The sequence below is a fragment of the Cheilinus undulatus genome, linkage group 14, assembly GCF_018320785.1.
Source record: "Cheilinus undulatus linkage group 14, ASM1832078v1, whole genome shotgun sequence".
NCBI classification, from domain to species: Eukaryota; Metazoa; Chordata; class Actinopteri; order Labriformes; family Labridae; genus Cheilinus; species Cheilinus undulatus.
This window is the reverse complement of record NC_054878.1, coordinates 41,458,125-41,483,658: the sequence shown is the minus strand read 5'-3', so window position 1 is coordinate 41,483,658 and position 25,534 is coordinate 41,458,125. Positions and strand designations below refer to the sequence as shown.

At 38.9% G+C, this 25,534-nt stretch overlaps 2 protein-coding genes across 3 annotated transcripts in view; one reads left to right on the top strand and one right to left on the bottom strand.

Moving 5' to 3' along the window:
- Positions 1-17,963, top strand: part of LOC121521864 (5-hydroxytryptamine receptor 3A-like) — a 33,634-nt gene extending 15,671 nt beyond the window's left edge. The window contains exons 6-14 of the mRNA XM_041806039.1: positions 5,784-5,938; positions 7,049-7,093; positions 7,210-7,319; positions 8,876-9,045; positions 9,165-9,310; positions 11,867-12,077; positions 12,186-12,344; positions 12,470-12,552; positions 15,858-17,963. Of these exons, the coding sequence (XP_041661973.1) occupies positions 5,784-5,938; positions 7,049-7,093; positions 7,210-7,319; positions 8,876-9,045; positions 9,165-9,310; positions 11,867-12,077; positions 12,186-12,344; positions 12,470-12,552; positions 15,858-16,082 (1,304 nt within the window). The 3' untranslated portion in view covers positions 16,083-17,963. The remainder of the gene's footprint in view (positions 1-5,783; positions 5,939-7,048; positions 7,094-7,209; positions 7,320-8,875; positions 9,046-9,164; positions 9,311-11,866; positions 12,078-12,185; positions 12,345-12,469; positions 12,553-15,857) is intronic.
- A 2,014-nt stretch (positions 17,964-19,977) lies between these two features.
- LOC121521644 (low choriolytic enzyme-like) lies at positions 19,978-25,262 on the bottom strand. Of its 2 annotated transcripts, none has more exons than XM_041805766.1 (14): positions 25,103-25,262; positions 24,854-24,904; positions 24,669-24,759; positions 24,407-24,457; positions 23,828-23,866; positions 23,587-23,637; positions 23,459-23,515; positions 23,321-23,367; positions 23,059-23,128; positions 22,863-22,977; positions 22,442-22,614; positions 20,385-20,466; positions 20,158-20,279; positions 19,978-20,062 (listed from the first exon to the last, which is right to left on the bottom strand). In XM_041805766.1, exons 2-14 carry the CDS (start codon positions 24,860-24,862, stop codon positions 20,040-20,042), a joined length of 930 nt encoding a protein of 309 aa, XP_041661700.1. In that variant the 5' UTR covers positions 24,863-24,904; positions 25,103-25,262; the 3' UTR covers positions 19,978-20,039. The 2 variants fall into 2 exon arrangements, with proteins under 2 accessions (XP_041661700.1, XP_041661699.1); XM_041805765.1 differs by having other exon boundaries at positions 24,669-24,716.
- Between the last annotated feature and the right edge of the window lie 272 nt (positions 25,263-25,534).

Below are 25,534 nucleotides of genomic sequence, written 5' to 3'. Positions count from 1 at the left end.
GGGTGGGTGGGGAGGAGTGTTACCTGACAGACAAGTGTGTGATGTACCAATATGACACCGGATGATTCAAGTACATCAAAGGGGAATATGGGTGAGGTGATATTCTGTTCCTGGAATGTTAAAGGGGTAAATGAACCTGTTAAAGGCAAGGTGCTGGCACATTTAAAGTCTTTGAAAGCAGGGATTATATTTATGCAGGAAACCCATTTAAAGAGAGACTCACATCTGAGACTCAGATGTAAATGGATTAGCCAAGTTTATCGCTCATCTTTCCCTTTTAAAACTAGAGGTGTAGCGATCATTATTAAGAAAGGAGTTCCCTTTAGACATCAACTTACTGTTGCTGATAAGGAGGCGATATGTTTTGGTGGTAGGAGAGTTGCATTCTAAACCCATAACACTGTTAAATATTTATGGGCCTAATCAGGATGATCCTGAATTCTATAGGAAGGTGTTTGGGCTAATTCGGATGTGGCCACTACTAATTTGATTATTGGGGCGATTTTAACTGTGTTCTAGATTACCATCTGGACAAATCATCTGTGCATTCAATGACCCCCTCCAATGCAAGTCAATTTCTGAATTCATACATTGGGAATATGAATCTATGTGATGGAGGATTTTCAATCCAACAGGCAGGGACTATTCTTTTCATTCACCCGTCCATAATAGTTATACCAGAATAGACTATTTTCTTGTAGATGGAAAACTGTTGCCGTACTCTGGAAATGCCAGATATCATAATATCATTATCTCTGATCATTCTCCGTTACATTCTCTTTAAATTTATGTGATATACCCCCTAATCAGAGAAGTTGGAGGTTTAATCCACAACTTTTAACTGATGCTGGATTCTGTGACTATATTGAAAGACATATAAATTTATTTTATGAAACGAATGAAAACCCTGAGACTACACCGTCAGTATTGTGGGAGACTCTGAAAGTTTATTTAAGAGGGTGTATTATCTCATTCCAAGCATCAAAACGGAAACATGCCAAGGCAGAACAGTTGGATTTAGAAGCCCAGATACACAGACTTGACGCAGAAATGCACAGTGCCCTTCTTTAGCCAAATTTAATAAGATTTTAACCCTTAAATACAAACTAAATAAGATACTCTCTGCAAAAATTAGTAAAGCCTTTGTTTTTTGCAAAGCAGAAATATTTTGAATTCGGAGATAAACCGAATAAACTGCTAGCAAGACAGTTACGCAATTTAGAGAATGAACGTACAATTCATAGAATAAAATCAGACACAGGAGAATTGCTAACCTCCCATTTAAAAATTAATGAAAGATTTCAGCAGTTCTATGAGAGATTATACTCCTCCCAAGTGAGGGCAACACCAGAGGTTATGCAGGAATTTCTAGAGGAATGTAAACTCCCAACGTTAAATCAAACAGATCGTGACTACTTAGGCTCTGAATTGACTTGTGGGGAAATAACAGAAACAATAAAATCACTAAAAAATGGCAAGAGCCCAGGGCCGGATGGCTTTAGTAATGAATTTTATAAGAAGTTTAACAAATTATTAGTACCTTATTTAAACAGGATGTATGGGCATGCGTTTGTAGGTGGAGAGCTTCCCCAGACGCTAAGTGAGGCAACTATAATTCTAATTCCAAAAAAAGGAAAGGACCTAGAAGAAGTCGGGTCCTATAGACCTGTATCTTTGCTTAATACAGATCAAAAGATCCTTACAAAGACTTTGGCTAAAAGACTTAGTACTATGATAGGAAAGCTGGTGCATCCAGACCAGACAGGATTTATTCCTCAAAGACATTCATATTTTAACTTACGACGACTATTTAATGTTATATATTCCACACGCTTTCCTGAAGAAGACCTTGCAGTGCTATCTCTAGATGCTGAAAAGGCCTTTGACCAGGTTGAATGGCCATATTTATTTGCAGTTCTTCATAAATTTCAACTTGGCAATAATTTCATTTCATGGATAAGATTATTATATAAAAATCCCTTGGCTAAAATACTGACCAACCAGACTTGTTCTCCTAATTTTAAATTGTTTAGAGGGACAAGACAAGGCTGTGCTTTAAGCCCTCTACTCTTTGCGCTAGCAATAGAACCTCTTGCCGAAAGAATCCGATTACATCCTGAAATCCATGGATATAACACAAAATACACGGTTAATAAAATATGTTTGTATGCTGATGATATCCTCCTTTTCATATCTCAACCAAAAATTTCAGTTACTTCAATTTTGTCTGTGATTAATCAGTTTGGATCATTTTCTGGGTATAGAGTGAATTGGGCTAAGAGCGAGCTCATGCCAATTCATCTTATGGATTCTGAGTGGCTCCAACAGGTTCCCTTTAGGATAACAGAAGAGAGGATTACATATTTGGGAATAGTTGTTACAAAAAATTGTAATTCATTATTTAAGGCCAACTTCGATCCCCTAATAGGAAAGCTTCATAATAATATTCAATTCTGGAGGACACTCCCTATCTCTCTTATAGGAAGAACAAATGCTATTAAGATGATTTTCCTCCCACAGTTGCTGTATCTCTTCCAGAATATTCCTGTATTTATATCTAAAGCATTCTTCAAACGTTTAGATTCTATTGTTCTCGACTTTGTGTGGGGATATAAATTGCGCAGAATTGGCAAAGCACACCTTTGTAAACCTAAGACTCAGGGAGGGCTGGCTTTGCCCAATTTTTTGTATTATTATTGGGCTGCCAATGTTCGTTCCATTGCATACTGGTTAGATGATACAGCAGTGCTACCCAGTGGGTTAGAGATGGAAAGGGAGGATTGTTTACCTTTCACCATCGGTGCAATTATCCTGTCACCTATATCAATAAGTAAACATAGTTACCATAGCAATCCAGTTATTCATAATACCATATGTATATGGAAACAAATTACTAAATATTTCAAGCTGAGGGCCATGTCCTTCTTACTCCCTATAGTAGCTAATCCCTCTTTTGCTCCTTCCAACTTGGATGGTGCCTTTCTTGGATGGAGAGACTTGGGAATATGTAAGGTTGGAGATTTGTACGTGGAGGGGGTCTTTGCATCATTTCAACAGCTAAAGCACAGATATGCCCTACTGCACCAAGACTTTTTTAAATATCTGCAGGTTAGGAGCTACGTGAGAGCATATTTACCGGGCTTCGAAAATGCAGGGCCAGACAAATTGGATAACTGTTTAAAAAGTCTGGCTGGGTCTGAGAATATAATATCCGGCCTGTATTGTACATTTCAGGATATAGCCCCCAAAAACACAGACACCCTTAAGGCAGTATGGGAGGCAGAACTGGGTAAACAGCTATCGGAGGATACCTGGAACAAAAGCCTGAAATACGTGCATGCATGCTCTATAAATGCTCGTCATTGTCTAATACAATTCAAAATTTTGCACAGACTGCACTACTCAAAGTCGAAGCTACACAAAATATTTCCTGACATTTCACCTGGCTGTGATAAATGCAACTTAACGGAAGCGACTTTGACACACAGTTATGCCCTGTGCCCAAGGCTGCAGAATTTTTGGATTGGAATCTTTAAATTTTTTTCAAAGATTTTTGGGGTGGAGATTAAACCTGATCCACTATTGATTATTATGGGAGTAGCAGAAGAACTAAAAGGCTTACAGGTAGTTCAACAGAATCTTCTGTCATATGGGCTTATCACTGCCAAGAAACTTATTCTTTTATTTTGGAAGAAGAAAGAAGTGCCTACTATCAAATTGTGGTTGACTGAATTGACGGACACACTTCATTTAGAAAGAATTAGATTCATTCTCAAAGACAAATTGGATAAATTTGAGAAGATTTGGCACCCATTGGTCTCCTTTTTGCAGAGTTGAATAATCCACTTGGCTTTGCAGATATAGGTTCAGGTGACACTCCAGGGGTGGGTTGAGGTTGGGGTTGGGATGAGAACAGTTTGTTATTGTTCTGTTGTTCACTTTGTACATAGATAAGAAGACTTTATGTATATGTATGTGGGTATGTATGTGTATATGTATGTATGTATGTATGCATTTGTGTATATATGTGTGTACGTATGTATGTATGTGTATATATATATATGATTTTGTTTTTGTTTTTTGTTTTTTGTTTTCTGCCTACTACTAAGGATGAAAGGACTTATTCATTTCATTAATTATGCCAGGCCTGGATAATTTTTTTTTTTGTATGTAAAGGAAAAAGCAAAATGCTTTTGTGGATGCTATATGAAGATTCGATTTTCTTTAATAAAAATATTTCAAACAAAAGATTATGACTTTTTACCCTGTGTCCTTAGTTCTGCTTTTGGGTCTTTTTCCTCTGGCATTTCGTTATGAATTTTTTAAATTAGGTATGATATTTTGGGGAAGTTTTGCACATTGGTAAATTGTTGAGAAAAACTAACCACTACAAGTCAAAATGAGGGGGTCCAAGCTTTCTGTCAATGACATGAAACTGGATGTTAGTTTGGCTTTGACTAAACCTGACAATCAGGTGACAAAAGAGAAAATGATTCCACATTAAACCCAAAACAGATATTGCGTTGAACTTTATTACAAAGCTGTGACTTTACCTGTAGAAACAGATTCATATTCTTGTGTAGGTTTGGCACTAACTAAACATCTCTGCTGAGTGATATGGTGCTCTCTGTTGTATGTGGTACCATCTGTAGTCACCACAGAGCTCAACAGTTCCCGCACACTTTTTCTCCAACTGTTGACTTCCCTCATAGCAACGAAATTTATGGCTCCACCAATCAGAAAGGGTGCTGTGACACTCTTAAGATTGACGGTATTATCGTACTGTTGCCTGAGATTGAGGCAACAAAAATAACAACATTTACCTGTGCAGCCTAACCTGGCACACCAGATGGATTTGTTTCCCACATCCATCTGGCAAACCTCTCACACAGTGTTTGGGAAAGGGCAGAGGCTTTACAGGCCAATCAGAGCAACAAAATGTGATGTAGCTGCTACCGAGGAGTAAACTCCATTCAGAGTTGCATAACACGAACCATGGTGACTGTAGACATGTCCGTACACAACTTTTGTCATTTTTGAAAAGAAAAAAAGCCTGTTCTTTGTTCTTTTAACGAAAAAATATCGTCAAGTTCTGATAAAACTGGCGCTTCAGCAGCATATGCTAATGTCTTCCTCCATAATTGCACTGGCCTCTTCTCTCTGCTAGCCTCAAAGTACTGCCCCTCGTCGCTGATTGGTTTTGTCACTTTCTAACCGGGCCCAAACGGTTCAGACAGGAGCTTTGCAAGATGGATTCGCCAGTGAGAAACACATAAACGGGTGAATCTATCTGCTTTGCAAGGTTATGTGCAGCCCGGGCTTAGATAGTTTCCTGCATGTCTCTCCCCATGCTCTCATCCCTGTTCCTGACTTCATTCACTGTCCTCCTCTGTGGATAAAGGCATGAAAAACCAAAAAAAAAAAAAAAAAGATATCAAAAAAAGGGTGAGGCAGCATGTAGGGAGAGAATAAATTCAGACCCTGAACTGCAACTTGTGGCACACCACTGGTAATGGTAGAGAAGGAGGAGTTATTCTTTATGGAGTGCAAAGGTTGGCTCTAAAAATAAGAATTTAAAAACAATCTCTTCAAATTTTCTACACATTTTCTAAAGTTGGTTTTTCTTTAAGTTTTTGTGCTGCTACTGTTTACATAATTATTTACAAAGTAGTTCTGTTAGTTCATTGAACTAGACGCCCCTCCCCTGGCTGTATTTCTTTTAATATTTCCTTTAAGGGCGAACTCTGTCATAAAGAAAATGTTTTTTGATGTTTCTGCCGTAGATGGATCTTCAGAGTGCATCGCCCGTCATGTTGATCTTCTAAATCATTTGAATTTAACAAACAGAGTCAAGTTCTTAATGGCCCGGCCGGTGAAAAACCACGGAGATCCCGTAAGAGTGAACATAAAATTAGCAGAGGCAGTCATTCTGGATCTGGTAAGTGTTTCCAGTTATACTGTATATAAAACAGACTTTCCTAGTTTATGATCTTTACTTTTTACTTTGTCTATGAGAGGCTTTCTCAAAGTTACATTTTTCTTCACTGCAAAGTTAGTTCATAGGCCAACAATCAAATGCCTAGTTTTAAATGCCACCGTGTCATTACTGAGTGTTTTGTATTTTTAAGCTTAATTCCCTGATGCAGAAGTGTTAAAAATGACCCATTGGGTGTCCTTTTTTTGTTGCAATGTCTGCAGAATTATAAGCTGCTTTCATTTTATATTCCATGCATTTCTCTGATATAATTTCATTTTATTTTACAAACCCCAATACCAGAAAAGGTTGGACTTTATATAAAATGTGAATGATAGCAGAATACAGTGATTTTCATGTCCTTCAACTGAAAACATCAGGCTGGCCTCAGTCAGCAGAGAGATTGGGATTCCACCTAATACAGGGCAGCTGGCAACCCTAACGTCTAAACAAGAGCATAAAATGGAGAACATCCGTGAAACATCCTCCCTCTGCTATGAAACTGTAATAATCTATCCAGATCATAGTGAAGAGGGATTCCTTCTGACAGAAATCAAAATACATGAAGAAAATGTATGTTTTGGTCAACACCATCCATAGGCTACTATTTTTACTCTAAGAGCAGCTAGCTTTTACTTGTATGTAAACTGAATACCAAAATTTGGCAGGCACAAGAAGCTGTCGCTGTTTCATAAATGCCTGAGATAAATAACTCTGAAATGAGTTAAGTCTGATATTAGAAAAGGGAACATTTGTTACTTCTTTAGATGAGGGGCTTTGTCAGTGTTCCTGTCCTGGCGCTGTGACAGAGTCTGAAACGTGTCAGTCAGGGATGTTGAAGCTGAAACCTCTGCCTAGGCAGAGCAGACACTGACAAAACTCACTTTGTTGAAACAAAACAAGGTAATTATGTAGACTAGCCTGTATTATATGAATAAAAAGTATTTAATGCCTTTTATTTGGAGTGGAAGGGGTTACATTTGGGAGGCATTCTGCCTCGCGAAATCACTGGGAAAAATATGCTTGTATAAAAATGAACTTGAGCGACATTTAAGAATGTTATTTCTCTTATAGCAAGAAAAGGAACAGAAAATTATCTCTTACGTTTGGATTGAAATGGTGAGTTATTTTGCAGGAGAACACATACTTATTGACAGATTCAGCCACCTCTTATCATGAGTGAGGACCAAGATTAATTTCTTAAAACGTGTTTTTCCTCTCTTTGTTCTCTGTAGCTTTGGGGAAATGAATTCATCGAATGGGAGCCTGCTGATTTTTGTGGAATCCATTTTCTTTATGTTCCAACTGAACTACTGTGGAAGCCGCATGTATTCATTACAGAGATGTAAGTTTGACTTCATGTGCATGCTTCTACATTCACAGATCTTTAAAGGTATAACACAGAAGGCTTAATGCACTTTTTCTAAGACTAAATCAACAAATACAGTGCTGTGAAAAAGTATTTGCCCACTTTCTGATTCTGATTTTTGCATATTTATCACACTTAAATGTTTCTTATCATCAAACCAACTTGTATATTTCGCAAAGACAACCCAGGTAAATACAAAATGCAGTGTCTGAATGTTTATTTGATTTTTTTAAGGAGGGGTGGGGTGGGGGATCTAATCCTATCTGGTCCTATGTGAAAAAGTACTTGCCCCCCTTGTTAGATCATGATTTAACTCTGATTAACTACACTTCTTGGAAAGCTGAGTTCAGTTTCACTGGCCACACCCAGACCTGATTACCCAGGCCAGATTTGTTGAATGAAGAAAACCTTTAGATAGAAGCTGTCAGACAACGTGAAGTAGGCTACAAGATCTCAGAAAGAAACGCATCATGCCACCATCCAAAGAAATTCAAGAACAAATGAGAAATAACATGAACAACATTGCATTTTATGTTGATTGTGGTCATTTATTCAGTTTATGTTTTCTATCATGAGTGAGAAGGCTGCAATGCAATTCATATTATCTAAAATTCCATATGATTTTGAGACACTGCATGGTAAAATGAATGTGACTACAAAAAAAATTAAGGATAGTGGATAGATCAGTATACACTTTTTGATTTCTTGTCAGTTTGGGGGCCCCCATTCAGTAGGAGGACCTGAGGCGGCTGCCCCACCTGACCCCGTGCCAGCGCTGCCTCTGGGTTTAGGTTTTTCACATTTGAAATTACCCATGTGTACAATCATTTTACTCTTATTACCCACGCCGATGAAATCGGCAGGGGGTTATGTAAAGGGTTCCGTATCTTTGTTCGTTCGTTTGTTTGTATGTGTACAAGATAACTCGAGAACGGAAAGTCGGAAAGTGACAGGGAAGAATTGATTAGATTTTGGTGATGATCCGTGCACCTGTTCGGTGTTTTGTCAGACTTCGAAATTTTGAACACCATAGTAATCAATGGGAGCGTGAGTTCCTCGGTGGCGCTGCTTAGGCGTGGGTCTGCTACCTCAGATGGCCATTCTAGTTACTTCCTGTAACAATATCTGCCCCACTCCATTAAAAATCTGCTACACATCCTTGGCTGACACCTCTAGTCAGTAGTAGTCGGCTAAAGCAGATGCCCATCAGTCTGGTCCTTTTAGTGCATGCCCTGATCAGAGCACTGCAGAGCTGTATGCAGTGCTAAAGCAAAGGGACTTGTTGGTGGTAAAGAGCTCAGAATTTTAAAATTAATCTGTCGTTATCTCGACATGGCTTTTTGATCAGTGCAGATGACTCTGTCTGCACAGCTATATAGCCTAGCTTACATGCCTGCAGGTCTCTCCTTCAAGGGGGCAACACTGACCAGCATCCTCTGTGACTAACAGTCAATTTTGAAAAGTTATCTCAAACCCACTTCAGTGCTAAACTTTCTATTTGTGTTTGTTTTTTTCTCATATTTCTTATACAGGACGGAAAAAGATACTGCCTTCCAGACTCCTCATCTCTTTGTATTCCACACTGGTAAAGTGACACAAATTAATGCCGTGACGCTGGTCAGCACCTGCAGGATGCATTTTGACAAATTTCCCTTCGACATTCAGACCTGCAGCCTTTCCTTTGTACCAATCAACGATGCTAGTAAGCTTGAATTCATTTGTATGACTTCCTACAGGGCATGTGTCATTGTGGTAATATGTTTGAATTGACTTCTGTTAAACCAAGCATAATCCCTAATGGTTTCAAATTTCTCGCTCCAGACACTGTGGTACTTGAACCATATGAGATCGTAGAGCAAGGGGATGCAACTAACAAAATGATACAGTTTGACTCTGAATGGCAAATCATAAATGTAACCTTTAAAAAAGGGGATTCTCACAACGGCCGTGAAGGACTCATTTACACAGTAAGTGAAGGTTGTGTCAGTTTGGATGTTGACATAGCCTTTTTATTTAAATTCACTACATTTCAGAGAGTCCCATCTTTCAGTAAATTCAGAATAACCTTACAGTAAAAAACTGACCTTACATTATGAACAACTGCAAAGTAGAAACTTCAGGCTACTGGCCAGCTCCCCTCATCCTTGACATTCATGGGCTTTATTGAGGAATTAGGTTGCAAATAGGGAAACTGTGTAAAGACACCAGTCTGTCTCTGTAAGAAAGATAATGCCACCATTCCACTTAGAGTCAGAATGCATGAGAAACTTTCTATAGGAGACTTGTAGCTTGTAGGTCATACATTCCAAGTACTGATCCAGTTTTGACCCTCCTTTGGAGTGACTTGGACCTACAGGGTCCTTCACATTTATCAGTACAGGAGAGATATGGACAAATATTGGTAAAGTCACAGTGCACGGCAGAGCTTTTTCCACTCACATAACTCACAACTGCACACACTGTCCACAATTAAATATCAGAGCATTTTATTAAGGTTTTAACGAGAAAAAAACAGTGGAAGCTTTTGATTCTGTTTGTTTACAGGCTCTTCTTTGTGCACAAATTACAGAATCCAGCCAAGGATTCAAGCAGAAAAAAATTAGTGTATAAATGATGTTGCTTTACAGCAGATTAATCAACATTTATCCCATCTGACCCTGTCAGAGTACCTCAAAATTTTAATAACTGATTAAATTAGACTTTTGTTCCTCATGTGAAAGTTTCACAGCATCAGTTTGTTTATTTTTGATGTTTTGAACTTAACTTGTCCATCAGCATATTTCCTACAGCACCCCGTGTGTGTTCAGTGAAAGTAGAGAAGTTTAAAGAGCTGGCTGGAGTTCAGCCTCTGAAGAATACTCTAAAATCCTCTGTGTAAATAGCAACACCAGCTGTCTAGTTTTCTCTGTTCTTAAAGGTCATGAGAGCCAACGCTCTGATTAGTTTGATTCATATCACTCTCAAAACCCATCTGACTCTCTGTGCCAGGGCTTTGTACCTGGACTGTGCACCTTCAAGATAATGTAGACAGGCATGCCCATTATTGACCATTACTGAGCACCAGGTGCTTTAAAGATCCTGTCAAGTGAAATCCAAAATTTGTGTCTGAACACTCTCGATATGTGGGAATATGGTTGCTGTGTGAAAACACTGAGATCTGTGACTGAATTTTGGATTCAGACTGTTATAAAATTTTTCACCTCTTTCCTGGCTGGGTTTCATGTGGGCGGGGCAAATATGTGGGCTCATGATGTCATCAGCCCACAGTGGGGAATGACCCCACCCCTCTAACACTAAAATATAAAATCACAGAGCAGTTCATCTCACTCGTCTGTTGTTAGCTGATGTCACTGCCTTTATTGAAAGTTAACAGTCAGTTAAATGCTGTTTTTTGTTCATTGTGAGGTAAATTTACCAAATCTATCAGCCACAGTAAAACAAGAACTACCAGAAACTGATTTGATGACCATGGTTATACTGAGCATGATTTTGACTTGAACCCCATAGAATCTCTGGGCTATTGTGAAGAGGAAGAAGAGGGACATCAGACTCACTGATAGAGATGAGCTGAAGCTGTTCGAGAAACCTGAGCTTCATAACACCCTAGCAGGACCACACACTGATTGGCTCCATGACACATCACACTGATGCAAAATGATTCATGATGATTCTAATGATCCACTTTCTTGAGATAGTAGATTTTTGATTTTCATGAGATGTAAACTAGAGCTGTACTAGATCCAGAGCTGTAAATAATTATCAAGACCCTTGGTTCCCAACCTGGGGTCTGGGACCCCCCAGGGTGGGGGCTAAAGATCTTAGGAGTGGTGCAAGGCTTTGTCTGCTTTTAGGCTGCCAAAATTGCATTTGCAAATATTGAGAAAAAAACAACATAACACAGTTATTAAGTAGTTTATACAAAGGTCTTTTGATAAGAAAAGCATGCATAGGCTTTTTTAAGATTTTATCAGTGAAACAATTAAGATCTGTGTTGACTTTTGGCGGCAGTGTTTCATTTTTTCTTCTCTCTTGGGTCCTGGGGGGCTCTGCTTTTCTCAGGTGCTTGTAGGGGGGGCTACAAGGGAAAATCGTTGGGAAACACTGATCAAGACTAAAACAAACAAAATAGAATAGATATTAAAATATTTCACTTTTAGAAGAATCTGGAATGTATTCAAATTTTATTTTTTACAGTAAATCACAGTAAAAAAAATTAATAAAGAACTTTTTAATGATATTCTAATGTTTTTAGATGTACCTATACACCTGCCTCAGTGTCAGTCACCTTCCGCTTTAATCAACAGACACAACAGATAAGATCTCATCCTGTTGGTAAACCAGCTGTTCCTAGGTTATTTATTAGACATGGGCATAGAGTGTGCAGTTTCAGATTGTTATGACAAAAACTATTTAGTGACACAAAGACTTCATTTCTCTGAGACAGGATTAGTTATAAATGGTATTTCAAATATTTAGTTTAAAGGCCATGCTTACCTTTCTTACCTTTCAACATTATTTCACAGGTCACCGTACGGAGGCGTTCAGTCCTCCACGTTGTCAACTTCATCCTGCCCATCCTGTTCTTGTTGTGCTTGGACTTGGCCTCCTTCCTGATCTCAGAAAGCGGTGGTGAGAAGCTCAGCTTCAAGGTCACCATCCTGCTGGCTGTCACAGTGATGCAGCTGATTCTGAATGACTTTCTGCCTTCATCTTCAGACTCGATTCCTCTCATAGGTGAAGAAGTCCATGGGTAGCCTTAAGTGAATACTCCTAAACAGCAAATGTGTAGCTGACAATGTGCACTTGTATTTAAATGTTAGTAATGCTGCTCTCTTTTTTTAGTGGTCTATTGTATGTGGACTTTTGGTATGATGATGCTGAGCCTTTTTGAGACAATTCTGGTGATGTATCTGATGGAAAAAGACAAAGAGGCAGGGAAAGACCAAAGCCTGAATGAAGACTATAGGGACCGGCAAGGGAAAATCTGCCTTTACTTTAGAGGTGAGAACCAAAGGAATAAAAACAAGGTTTATAGATCTATACATCAGCATATTTAATACTGTTTATTTCATAGAACAGTTGTATTTCAAGCGCATGCACTTACCCTGTCTATCACATCTTTGCAGACATTCATAAACTGGCTGATTGCGTTCGTGTCCGTGATTCTCCCAGTAAAATGCCATCTGAACTACTGCCGATGGAAAAAGAGGTCAGAATGAAGTTGTGTATCTGTAAAATCAAACAGGCAGAGATAGCTAGTTTTATCACCACACACTTAACATTGACAAAATCTTAGTGATGTCACCAGGGCTGGACTGGGAGGAAAATTCGGTCCTGGCTTTTTTTGCTCAAACCAGCCCCTCACAACAGGTTGAGTGGCGTAAATGTAGACACCATTCTTTTGTTGCTCTTCATATATAGAGCTATCACCACCACCACCCCCAAACGATCACAGTGATAAGTGGCATAGACATATCTAACGGTGTGTTTTCACTCTGTTCTGACTGAATAAGCAAGAAATTAATTCAACATAATCTCTGCTATTATTTTTTTTTTTCCAAATTTAAAAAGGCCTGAATGTAATATAAATGCTCATAGTAAGAAAATTACTGATTAGTTCTGAGAATGAGAAATTGTTTTATTGAACTGATGCCGCTTTTTACATTTCAGTCTGTTTAACTCACATTTTGTTTATTGATTTCAGCATATAAAGCTAGTTCAGACTTAATCAATCATAATCTGTTTCTATTATCTTTGTTTTCATAAAGAACTGTAGCAATAGTAAGTGAAGAAATAAGGATGTGACAGTATTAGCATACATGAATATCTGTTCTCTATCATATCGAGACTATCTCTCCACTACAACACATTTTCCATATGTACAGGTCTGACCCACAGGTCAGGTGGCGTTGTGGATAATAAGTTTTAAGACAAGCCACCTGTGGTGGATAATGGCAGCATAGAAGTGCCTGTGCTCTTCACTGATCATTTTGATTCCTCAAGGGCATGTTGGCGTTTCATGTGTATCTAAGAGTTTGGAAAGAAAAACAAGTACACAGAGGAGATAGTCTTGCGACTTACCAGTCTGTAAGAGAGAGTTTGCTTTCGAGGTGATTGTTTCTCCACAAAACCACAGTGATGGGCTTCTGTGGAAGCCAGGAGTGGTGAAAACAGTTGTCCGCTATTGTTGTTTCATCAGCCTTCATCGTATCCCACATTCCGTGTCTGGTGTATTGTCCTGACAAGGGACTGACACGCCACAGTTACAGAGCTTACGCAGATGATCCTGATTGCGCGAATGGTGGTAGTGTGGGGAGTGTAAAGAGCAAACACAAACATTCCTGGCGTATTGCCAAGACGAGGGGTTCACGCACCCAGGAACCCGGAGTGGAGCCAGCTCTCTCCTCATGATTCCAGCCCAAAACATGACTCCGCCACCTCCTTGCTGACGTCACAGCCTTGTTGGGACATGGTGGCCATCCACCAACCATCCACTACTCCTCCATCTGGACCATCCAGGGTTGCACGGCACTCATCAGTAAAAAAGACTGTGAAAATGAGTCTTCATGTATTTCTGGGCCCACTGCAACCGTTTCTGCTTGTGAGCATTGGTTAGGGGTGGCGGAATAGTAGGTTTACGCACGACTGCAAGCCTCTGGAGGATCCTACACCTTGAGGTTGGTGGGACTCCAGATGCACCAGCAGCTTCAAATACCTGTTTGCTGCTTTGTAATGGCATTTTAGCAGCTGCTCTCTTAATCTGATGAATTTGTCTGTCAGAAACCTTCCTCATTTTGCCTTTATCTGCACGAAACCATCTGTGCTCTGAATCAGCCACAAATTTCTTCACAGTACAATGATCATGATTACTTTTTCATGAAATATCTAATGTTTTCATTCCTTCTCCAAGGCATTAGACTATTTGAGGCTTTTCAGCAGCAGAGAGATCCTTTTTCTTTCCCATATTGCTGAAACCTGTGGCCTGCTTAATAATGTGGAACAGTGCGTTTTGAGGTTGTTATTCTTAAAAAAATAACGGTTATCATAATGAAATATGTTCAAAAACATTTGAATTATGCTCTAACGGCTGATGACTTGAAAAATATTCTGACTGACATTTGCATTAATATTGAGGAAAATAAGAGAAAAATGTAATTTGCATAATAATGTGGAAAGCGGTGTACACACACATTGTTCTGAATATAATTTGAAAAGTCTGCCTGGGTTTGCCTGTTTATTTTGTATTGCCTGATTGATTTATTTGCATTGCATTTTTCACTGCTTTTTGTTGTGAGTTATTATGGTTTTGTGCCGGTTTGAAAAATAATTGTTACTTGTGTTTCTAATTTGTCAGACGTGACTCTGACTGGCATCCCCATTTAAAACACAAAATCTGTTACAACTCTATGAAAAACTGATTGGGCTGCACTGCGGCGCAGGGGTTAAATCTGTTGCCTCATAGCAAGAAGGTTTCTGGTTCACTTCCCGGTCAGGGCCTTTCTGTTCTCCCCGTGTATGAGAGAGTCCACTCTCCAGGTCCAGGTATGTCAGCCCTGTGATTGACTGCCGACCAGTCCAGGGTGTACCCCGCCTCTCACCCAATGACAGCTGGGATAGGCTCCAGGCCTCTGTGACCCCCCAGCGAAATTAAGCAGTATAGAAAATGGATGGATAGATGGATGATGGGGCAGACAGTCTAAACCTAACCCTACATTTGAGCCTGGGCTAGGTTATTACCTAACCAGGGTAGAATAAGACAGCAGCTATAGGAGCTGTTTTGTTTTTATTCCACTGGGTCACATAACAATTATTAAGATGAGAGCAAGTAACTGCACCTAAAGTTTGTTTTGATGGGAAAGATATTTTTGCTGTTTCCTTGACCTCAGCATGAGCTTTCAGTAGCTATGGGCAGAGTTTATTTGAAATGCATGTGTTGTGATGAATATGGGAAACACAGACAATGGGGTGTTGCCAGGATGGAGGTGAAACATCACATGCTGTTAAACAGTCAACTGACATGTAGCTTAGCATATGTTAAAAGGGTTTATAAATCACTGTATTTGGTCTTGATTCACATTTCCCACTGCATCCAAACTTTTTTGGGAAATGGAATTTGCACTTTATTAAAAAAGGATTTTTAGTGATGGTCTGTCATTCTCCCTGTGAGGAAGGCAACACCCTGGCACCCGTAGCCAAACACATGCCACTGCAAGAAATGCTTTTAAATCTTTAATTTACCTCAGCTGTGAGGGAACAGACAAAATCACTCTATTATAGAATAACTTAAGTTACATGGTTTTTAAATTTCTGTTTCCTCACAGTAAACTTTTGCAGTAGTCTGTGTGTTTCAGATGTATTAATTTAGATGGAAAAAAACAACAACAGAATTTTCCTCTATGTAGAAGAGACAGTTCTGATATAATTTCATTTCTGTAACTGTAAATAAAGCAAAGATTTAAACAAAAAAAAATACAGTTTATATTGTCTGACAGAGTATCGAAATATTTCTTCTAGGGCAGCAGCAGCCGGCTGACTGAGGAGTCCCATGAATCCAAAAATCCATCAGATGAGCTGCTGATGAAAATGTTGGCTCTGCTGCTGAACAGCCAGAAGGAGGAAAGGAAGCCCGGCTACTGGACCAGAATGACCACAACAATCAACAGAATTTACCTAATCTTGTATATCATTACTGCCTGTCTGTTTTTAGGATGTCTGTTTACAGTGTGGTTCAGTGTTTAAAACTATTCACAGCGTCAATGAAGACAACAGTCAGTCCTAGAAAGGGAAAAAACTCTGGGCTTGTTAGGTTTTAACAACAGTTTCTGCATCCTCAGTACTATGATCACACTAACTAACAAACTAATTAACTAAGAAAAAGAATAAATGCTATATGGAGATGCCTGTGATGACAAATAATATTGCATCTCAGTTTGTTCAGAGAGGATGTTCTGGTGATTACCCATTTTGACATTTGCAGTTTTGGGAAGGTTTAGTCAGTCTGCAAACTACCATTAAATGATCTTGATTTCATGCATGAAAAAAATAGTGATATAATATTAAGAAAGTAATCTGCATGTATTAAAAGTATCTGTGTCATGACTTCATGATATAATCCAGTTTGAATCATTATGATTCAGGCTAACTGATGATGTTCAGTCAAGCTTCCACTTCCACAGACAGCTAACAGCTTTAACAACAGTAGACCAACAGATGTTTAACCTGTTGTTATGAAAGGTGTTTAAACACTCATAGTCAGCATGCTCAAGTCTGAAGTAGCTGGTGATATGGACCCTTTACAGTTTGCCTACTAAGGATGTAATCATCAGTGCAACTAACCTCATTAGCAAGCACCTTGACTATACCAAGGCCTATGCCTGTGTTTTATTTATTGATTTGAGTTCTGCTTTTAATACAATTCAACCACACCTACTTGTCCAAAAGCTAGTTGATATGGGAGTAAATTCTCTTATGATAAAATGGTTTTACTACTTTTTATAACATGGTCTTGGTTAATACTCGATTCTGATTGGCTCTGGAAATTCCACTGGTGTCCATTAACTTCTGACACGACACCTGTGGAACTTCTCAAGTACTTCCTGTCAAAAAGTCTTTACACTGTTCCAAATTAATGCCCAGCAGCCGTTAGATGATAGGAGTAACCATGGCAACCTGACGCAGTCAAACTTTCTGAGCAGGGAGAACAGAACTACCAGCCTGAGGAACCTGCGGGCCGGCATCAATCGTCACTTAACTGATGTAAATGAAATGACAGACTCCAGGTTAAAGATGCTCTTATCTCCTGAGTTCGGTGTACGTCTTGTTCCCAGGCTCACCTTTAAACTGAGAGCTGAGTGTCGTGAAAAACTCACTTCCCTCTTGTTTTAGCTTCTATAAACTGTTGTCATTAGATTTAAATAACGTAAAACAAAAGAAAAGAAGCCATTATTTCTTTGTAGAGCCAAAGGAAACGCTTCTGATAAACTGGCATGATAATGTCCAGTAAATACTGACATCTCTAATGGACAGTCAGCACCTGCAGTACGTGTACAGCTTCGTTTCACGACTGTGACCTCGTAGTGCAGAAGGGGGAATTATTCTGCGTTCCATTTACCTCTGAGGTCCTAAGTCGGAGCTGGGAATGATGCCACATTTGTCTGCAAAAACAGATTTCCCAGTTGTTTGCGTTCCATTTGTCATAACCACGACGAGTTGGGGAAAAAATGAGTGTCTTTGGTTGGATGGAGAGCAACTCTTTAATGTACAAACCAGCTCCAAAGATCAGACAATGGAAATAGAAATTTTGAAAAGCTTGATATTTTGAATTTACCTAAGTTGTTTGATAAATATTATATCCGTAAGTGTAAATGGACTCAAAAGTTACCAAAGATACAACAATTTAAAATGGAAAAAGAATATCATATGAGCTCACTACATGGAATGAAACACAAAAAACAATGAAAACTATGGACATTTGTGAATCCCTAAATGTGTTTATTTAATTTCTGTGTACCCCATGAATATATGTATATGGTTTATTTATTCGTATATAAACAGGTTAATCATTTAAATAATGTTTGTGAGTATGCATGTATGTGCTTCACATAAATCAATAAAAAAATAAAGTTGGAAAAAATGCCAGATGTCGTTCTTGCGTTAGCCTGTCATTGTTTTTAGCAACATTGATCAGTTGTGAGCTGATAAACCTGAAAAGAAGCACACTGTGCATTACTTCATGTATTAAAAGACTGTTGCTTCACACAACATGTAACTGCAGGGTAGTGCTGTGTCTCAGGTGTCAAAAGTATTACATTCATTGCTCAGGTAGAAGTATAGATACTAGGGTTTAAAAAGACTGGTAGAAGTTGAAGTATCAACTCAAGCTTTTTACTCAAGTAAAAGTGTAAAAGTACTGGTTTCAAAACTACTTAAAGTATAACAGTAAAAGTAATGTAAGGGGGAAAAAATCCATTAAGGACAAAAGCTTACAATGCACCACCCCACCTCCCCAAAAAACATTTTTCTTAAGGCCATATTGACTATAATGTTATATTAAAATGTAAATGTTGAAAACTTTGTGATGCACCTGTTTCAGCTGCATTTATGCCCATTGAAAATGAACCGTTTTAGTACAGTGCAAATACATTCAAGAACCATATACAGTATGTGTACTACCAACCTCCTCGCTGGTGCTTGGTTGGGACATTTCACTCCAGTTTTCTTGAGTCTCTGCCACGGACATTTTCGTACTAGGCTTCATACGTCTGCTATTTCCTTGCTGGAGTGTGACGTGATTGTGTCGTGCGCAGGTGCGATGGATCATGTACAAACCAGTAGGGTGTCAGAATGGTATTATATTTATACTTCTCATCCAACCACAATCAAATTCACTCTATCCAGATGGCGCGATTTATCTTGATAGGTTTTTTTTGGGGGGGTTGTGTTTTTTCTAAACGATGACATGTTGGAACGAAAACAAGCTGAAATGAAATAGGAGTAACAGGGCTAGTTTTAAAATATAAGGAGTAGAAGTAAAAAGTTGCCTGAAAAATAATTACTCCAATAAAGTATAGATACCAAAAATTTCTACTTAAGTAAGGTAGCAAAGTATTTGTACTTTGTCACTTGACACCTCTGCACACCTGACACTTTGTCTCCCCGCCCACAGACAAGCAGCAGCGTGCCAGCTCACTATCACACACTTCAAATTAACTATGCTGAATTCACTGCTTCATTATCTGGGGACATTTCCAAAGGGGAAGATGAGGATTAATAAATGCATGCACAGACAAACATTTAGAATAAGGGTCTTTTCTTAACAAGCCACAAAACTGGTGGAGGAAACAAACGTTTAATCTCAAGCATTTGATTAAGCTGGTATTCAGAAAGGGTTATGGATTATAGTGCAAAAATGTTAAAATATTTGGCATCAGGACTAAAAACCTTATTCAACAAAATATGTTGACTCATGTTTTTTTTAGTGGATATTTTGGTCCCTAAAGCCCTATAAAGGGTAGTGTACTGAACTGATACCAGAGGGTTTTTGAACTAATTCTGTCACTTTGTCTCTGCAGTAGGCGGAGTCATCCTTTGTCTTTCTGTGCCCTCTTAGCTTCACCCACAGACGCTCACACAAGCATAATCCTGCCATCAGTCATCTGTCAGGTTTGTATACATTAGACTTGTATTGCTATAACAACTGGCATTCATGTGTTTGCGTCTCTGCTAGTCAAGATTTGAAAACACCCAGCAAACACTATCTTAGAGCAGCTATGAGGACAATACTGAGATTCTTCAACAGACTTAGATAAAGATGCCACAAATTGACAGTGTCACATCTGAAGGCTGAATCAGACTACAGGAATTTAGTTACAGGAGACAGAGGGTTTGCATCCTGGTCAGGGCACAATGAGTATCCAGTGTGGGCCTTTGTGCAAAGTCCTTAACACCAGGAACACCTGTCCTAGATGTACCTTTCTTTGGACAAACGCATCTGCTAAATGAAATTCGAATATTGTAACTTTCAACTTCAAAGCTGAGCCTTTTTTACCCTTGTGTGTAAAGAATTTGTAGGGTTTCATTTCTTGTGCAGCTATGGTAAAAAAAAAAAAAGGCATGACAAACACAAAACAAAGAGTTAGATGTTTAAAATTTTATTAAAGCTCAGGACAAATGAAGCTTGACCAACATGGAGCACACTCACTGCCATCTCATCCGCTCGTCTGAAAGCAGAAACATATCGCATAATTTTTTAAGTGAGGTAAACGTGAAACCTGCAGATGATAAATTCTAACAGTAGGGTAATCAATTTTGTTACCGCAGCGGTAGAGTCGGTTGATTCTCGCGATATCCAGATGACTGAGATGAGTTCTCTGACCCATCTGACTTCCACCCCGATGGGGCAACATGGTTGAATCTCCATCTTTACTGAAAAAGTACCTTCAAACAAAATAGAAATATTTGTTTAATTAGTACTACACAAACAGGATTTTCCATGACTCGTTCCTACTTCATGAGCTGATTTAGTGTTGAGTCATGACTTACGGTCCATAGTGCATTATGGAGTTGATGTCGTACGGCAGATTCAGAGTGTCCCCATGTTTGATCTTGAAGTTCTTTTGTCTCCCTGAAATCAGAAATCAGAAATCATGTCTGTCTTTTAAAGACATGCAAACAAGTTCAAGAGTCAAGTTCAACAAATGTTAACACACACATGTCATTCTGTGATTTTGGGCCCTTGGGACATAGAGTGGGGGACATTTCTTGGCTGCATGTGGAGTAACATTCAGAATAGGATAGCTTGCAATGTCCCGCTACAACTTTTTTGGTCTTAAAAGGAATTCTACATGAGAAGACAAGTTCATCTAATTGGATATTTGTGTCTCTTATAAACTTAGCACAAAAAGTAAGGAAATTAGCAGATTATTTCTTTGTTGTAGCAATGCTTCTTGGCAGTAAATCTTAGTTGGAAAGCCTGTTTATTTATCTTTTAAATGGAGCCACATTTGTGAGGAACATGCATTTGTGGGATGAGCAGCAGAGCTGAATATGTGGGTTGCACCCATGAAAAACTTACCAAATCTTCTCTGCCAATGCCAAACAGCTTACTTTGGTCTCTTCTTTTGACACCTCAAGAAGACCATTCCCTCACTCTGTCAGCACTTAGAAACCATAGTTTGTCTTCTACAGATTTGTAGTCAAGGCCAGACAATCCAGAACAGACCGCATGCAGCCAGTCTCCAGTCTGGCCTGCCATGACTGCCCTTCACTATCAGACCCGTTTGCGCTGGTGTCTGCAACATGTACACTGGAACCCGACCATGTTGAAGAATGTTACATTCAGCGATAGGTCCACATTCTGCCTATGGTAGTTGGGTTGTAGGGTCAACGTGTGAAGAAGATGCTACACTGACTGCTGCATTGATAGAGTAAAATCTTTTAGTGGAGGCAGTGTGACAATGTGGGGTGGCATTTCCCTCACTGGAAAAGGGAGGCTTGTCATCATTGAAGGCAATCTTAATGCAGAGAGATGTTGATGAGATTCTTCAACCAGTGGTAATCCCATTTCTCCACAGTCTGAGATCAAACTATCCTCCAAGATGACAACCGTACCCCCGCAGAGTGGGGTTTATCAGAGACTACCTCCAGAATTTGGGAGTGGAGAGGATGGAATGGCCTGCCAGCAGTCCTGACCTTAACCCCATTGAACACTTGTGGGATCAGCTTGGACATGCTGTTCGTGCCAGAGTGACCAACACAACCGCATTGGCTGACTTGCGACAAATGCTGGTTGAAGAATGGGATGCCATCCTACAGCAGTGTGTGACCAGGCTGGTGAACGGCATGAGGAGGAGGTGCCAGGCTGTTGTGAATGTGTATGGTTCGTCCCCATGCTACTGAGGCTCCTGTTTGTTAAATGAATTCATCGATAAATTGTCTTGTGTCTTCAGACTTCAATCCACCAAACAAGAGTCAAGCTGTTTGGCTTTGCTAGAGAAGATTTGGCTACTTTTTCCTAGGCACAACCCACATACTCAGCTCTGCTGCTCATCCCACAAATGCGTGTTCCTTATAAAAGTGGCCCAATTTAAAAGGGGGAATAAACAGGCTAAGATTTATTGCCATGAAGCATTGTTACAACAAAGAAATAAGCTACCCAACACTAACAATAATTCCTTTACTTTTTGCACCAAGTTTACATGTAAAAAATACAAATATCAATCCAATATGGGGACTCCTTCTGATCATGCAGGGTTCCTTTAAAGTTCGCCCTTTAAAGGATGCAGCCCCTGAATTGGGACACAGTGAATATTTGTACACAAGGATGGGAAGTGCTTCACTTCAATCCTAACTGATGTGCTTTTGTGATAAAAACATGCCAATAACATGTATTCTCTATTTTACTTCAAATTTAAACCAATGACTAAACAGTAAAGGCAGTTCCTCACAAACCTAGATAACTGGAGTGTAAGATCTCCCCCTGCTGGTCGTTAGAAGTCATAAAGGAGTTCCACATTTGCTTAAATTTTCAAACCTTGAGGCTACATCTACGCCTTACAAACTGTCTGGTTATGAGCGAGTGTCTCAGTTGAGGCGTTTACCTGGGATGATATGTTGCCACTGCACAGAGATGTGTTGATCCCGGTCACTGCGTGTGTGTTCATGATGTAACCCCAGAGCATGGATAAGCTCATGGCACAGATTTCCAACGCTGCACGTCCGTGAGTAATACACCGGCTGAGCTCCTCCTCGACAACCAACAAAGGATGCACAACTACAGATAAACAGAGTTTTAAATCTAGAACTCAAGTCAGAGAGAAAGAATGTTCTTTCAGTGTGTGAATCCTTTAGAAACTGTCTGCTCTTAATTCTCATGTTTTTAGTGTATTACTATAATATTTTCTACACCATACCTCCAGGAATATTAAACAAGACCTTTATTAGTAGCTTTACTCTGCTAAAAAGAGATTTTTTTGTGTGAAATGTCTCTTCAACCAACACTTCACAGATCACGTCTCTCACCCTCTGCCGTTCTTGATCTTGATGTAGTTGTACTCGTAGGTGCGTGGTGTGAAGCGAATACACGTGTAATCAGAAATCATCTTGAATGCAGCAATGATGTTTGGCGTTTGATAAGCTACGAGACAAAAAGGCAGAGAGGTTATGTCTTAATGCTTTTCCACTAAAAACACAACATATAAGAAGGTGGGCGGCCTACCCAGCTCATCACTGATGATGTACGGTACCACAGCGTCCAGCCACAGGGTCCGCACAGCATTCCTGTCCTCCTGTGTGGATTAAGACAGAGAAATAGGCTTTATGACAGAAAAAAATCCATGTTTAGACCTAGACACATGTTACACACACAGAGCTATATAGATGACACTCCTAGTGTTTTTGGAGTAGAGGCCCAGCAGACAGCAAGACATTTTTTTCACAGATGTTTAACAAATCAAACGTTTGAAAGTTCTCAACCTTACTGGAATCAAAATGTCTCCCTCTTGGACAATCATTTCTTCTTGGAGCTCTATGAAAGTCAAAGTAAATTAAATATGGTCACTGTGCATCCCTTTTACAGACATTTCCTTATGTATATTTTTGTCATATTTCAAGTTTACCCTCTAGAGTTTCAGCACTGGCATTCTGCGGTGGATCAAGCTTTACAGCAACTCTACCTTGAAAAAATAATCTGAATTTAATCATTGATTTAAGAGGAAAAACACTTTCAAAACTTACATTTACCAACCTATGGCCTTGGCTGTTGCATTCTGGGTGTTATTTAAGTGAACCACACCAACTGAAAAATAGAAAAATTCCAGCGATATTTTGACGGAAGCAGAAATATTTTCATTTTGAGTTCTGAAGGTGAACATCAGAAACCAGACAATCGCTTTTAAAGCAAGTAGCATTGAAATTCATACAATAGAATGATTAAAATACTCTTCTTTGTGTTGTCAGTGAATAAAATGCAACAAATTGGTCTCTACCTTTGACTTGATGAGTGTCATTTAGTGGCACGTCACCCACTGAAAAAGACAAATCATGGAAATTAAATGAAAACCAATGAATTTAATTTCAACAGGTTGTTTTTATTTTGGGTTGCCTTTTCGTTGTGAAGGTGTAGTGCAGGGTATATGGTGGAATACTGAATATACCCACTTATTTTTGAGTCTCCATAGAGTATACACACTTCTAAATATCCTCTCATGATGGCTACAAAAGTATCCGCTTTAGTGGTTATTCTCAGAGTCCAAAAAAGATATGATTCATTTCTGAGACCTCTGGGACTTAATCCTAGTAAAATGTGTTTTTCTTGACATCCTGTTTTACCTAACATCACAAAAACACATTTTACTAGGATTAAGAAAAACAAAAGTATCCGAGTACCCAAGTGTCTTGCATTTCTGACTCCTGTACCAGTGTCAACGCAATGTTTCAAACAAAAACATGAATAAAATACTAACCAAAAAAATATATAGTTGTGCATGTTTACTGTGTGTAAAGTTAGTTTATCCCCTCCAATTATCCCTGCCATTGAAGTAATTTTAAACACACTGAACACAAACCTGGAGCTGGAACTGTTGCATTGTGGGTGTCATTTAGAAGCACAACACCAACTAAAATAAAAGAAAAAATAAAAATGCTGATTTTTTTAGGTTGAAGAAGGCTACTCTTTAATATACTGTAAGAGAATTATCACATTTAGATTGTTCAAAATGTAAAAAAAAAAAAAAAAAGCACAGTTGTAAACTTAAAAAAATGTGTACATTAGCTTATTATTATAAATACTTTAAGTTGTAGCAAAAGTAAAAAGCATAAGGATCAAACCTGAGGCTGGACTGGTGGCTCGTTGGGTGTCATTGAAAGGCAAAACAGCTAGAGTAAAGAAATGTTGCAGCATTTGGGTAAAGCAACAGTCCTGTGATATAGTTAAGAGACATATTTTTGCACAGTAACCATATTTCATTTTCACTAGATAATCCTTTAAAAGTGAGGTGTTTATCTGTATATACCTGGAGCATGACTGTGAACCTCCTGGGTTGGTTTTATGGGGACTCCACCAACTACAGAACACAGAAATAGAAATAATCAGAGTTAATAGGAGAGAAGAATCAGAATGCTTATGTTATCGTTGTAGCTTTACAAACTTTGATGTAAGTGCAACTCCATAAAGGGCAAATTCAGCCTAAATCACAGTACTTAAAAACCAACAGAAAACATTTAAAAAAAAAAATTTAAGGCACTGAAGCTCCAGTCTGTACCTGAGGACATGCAGATGAGAACCAGAAACCACATTATGCAAAAATACATGACAGAAACTTTGAACACAAAGTGACTGGTGGTTGTCGGACTGAGCCAGACACTACCAGAGATCTGTGAGGAAACAGAAAGCTCCAGAAACAACATCCATCAGAGATTTGACCAGGTGTTTTCTCTCTGCTCTGATTATGACTGTTTGGCTTTTGACCTTTAGAGGGCGCTGTTCTGCAGAGTAGTCATAATACCAGAATTTTGAATCCCTAAATGGGACATATTTTGTAACTTTTATTTTTTAGTAGAAATGCAGTAGTTGTGAAAATCAGGGCAGATAGCAATGTTTAACACAACAATTGAGACCATGGTTTTTTTCATCATATCTCATGGTGTAAGACTCCTAATATTTTCATTTTATTCTTACTTCTCTGAGTTTTAGT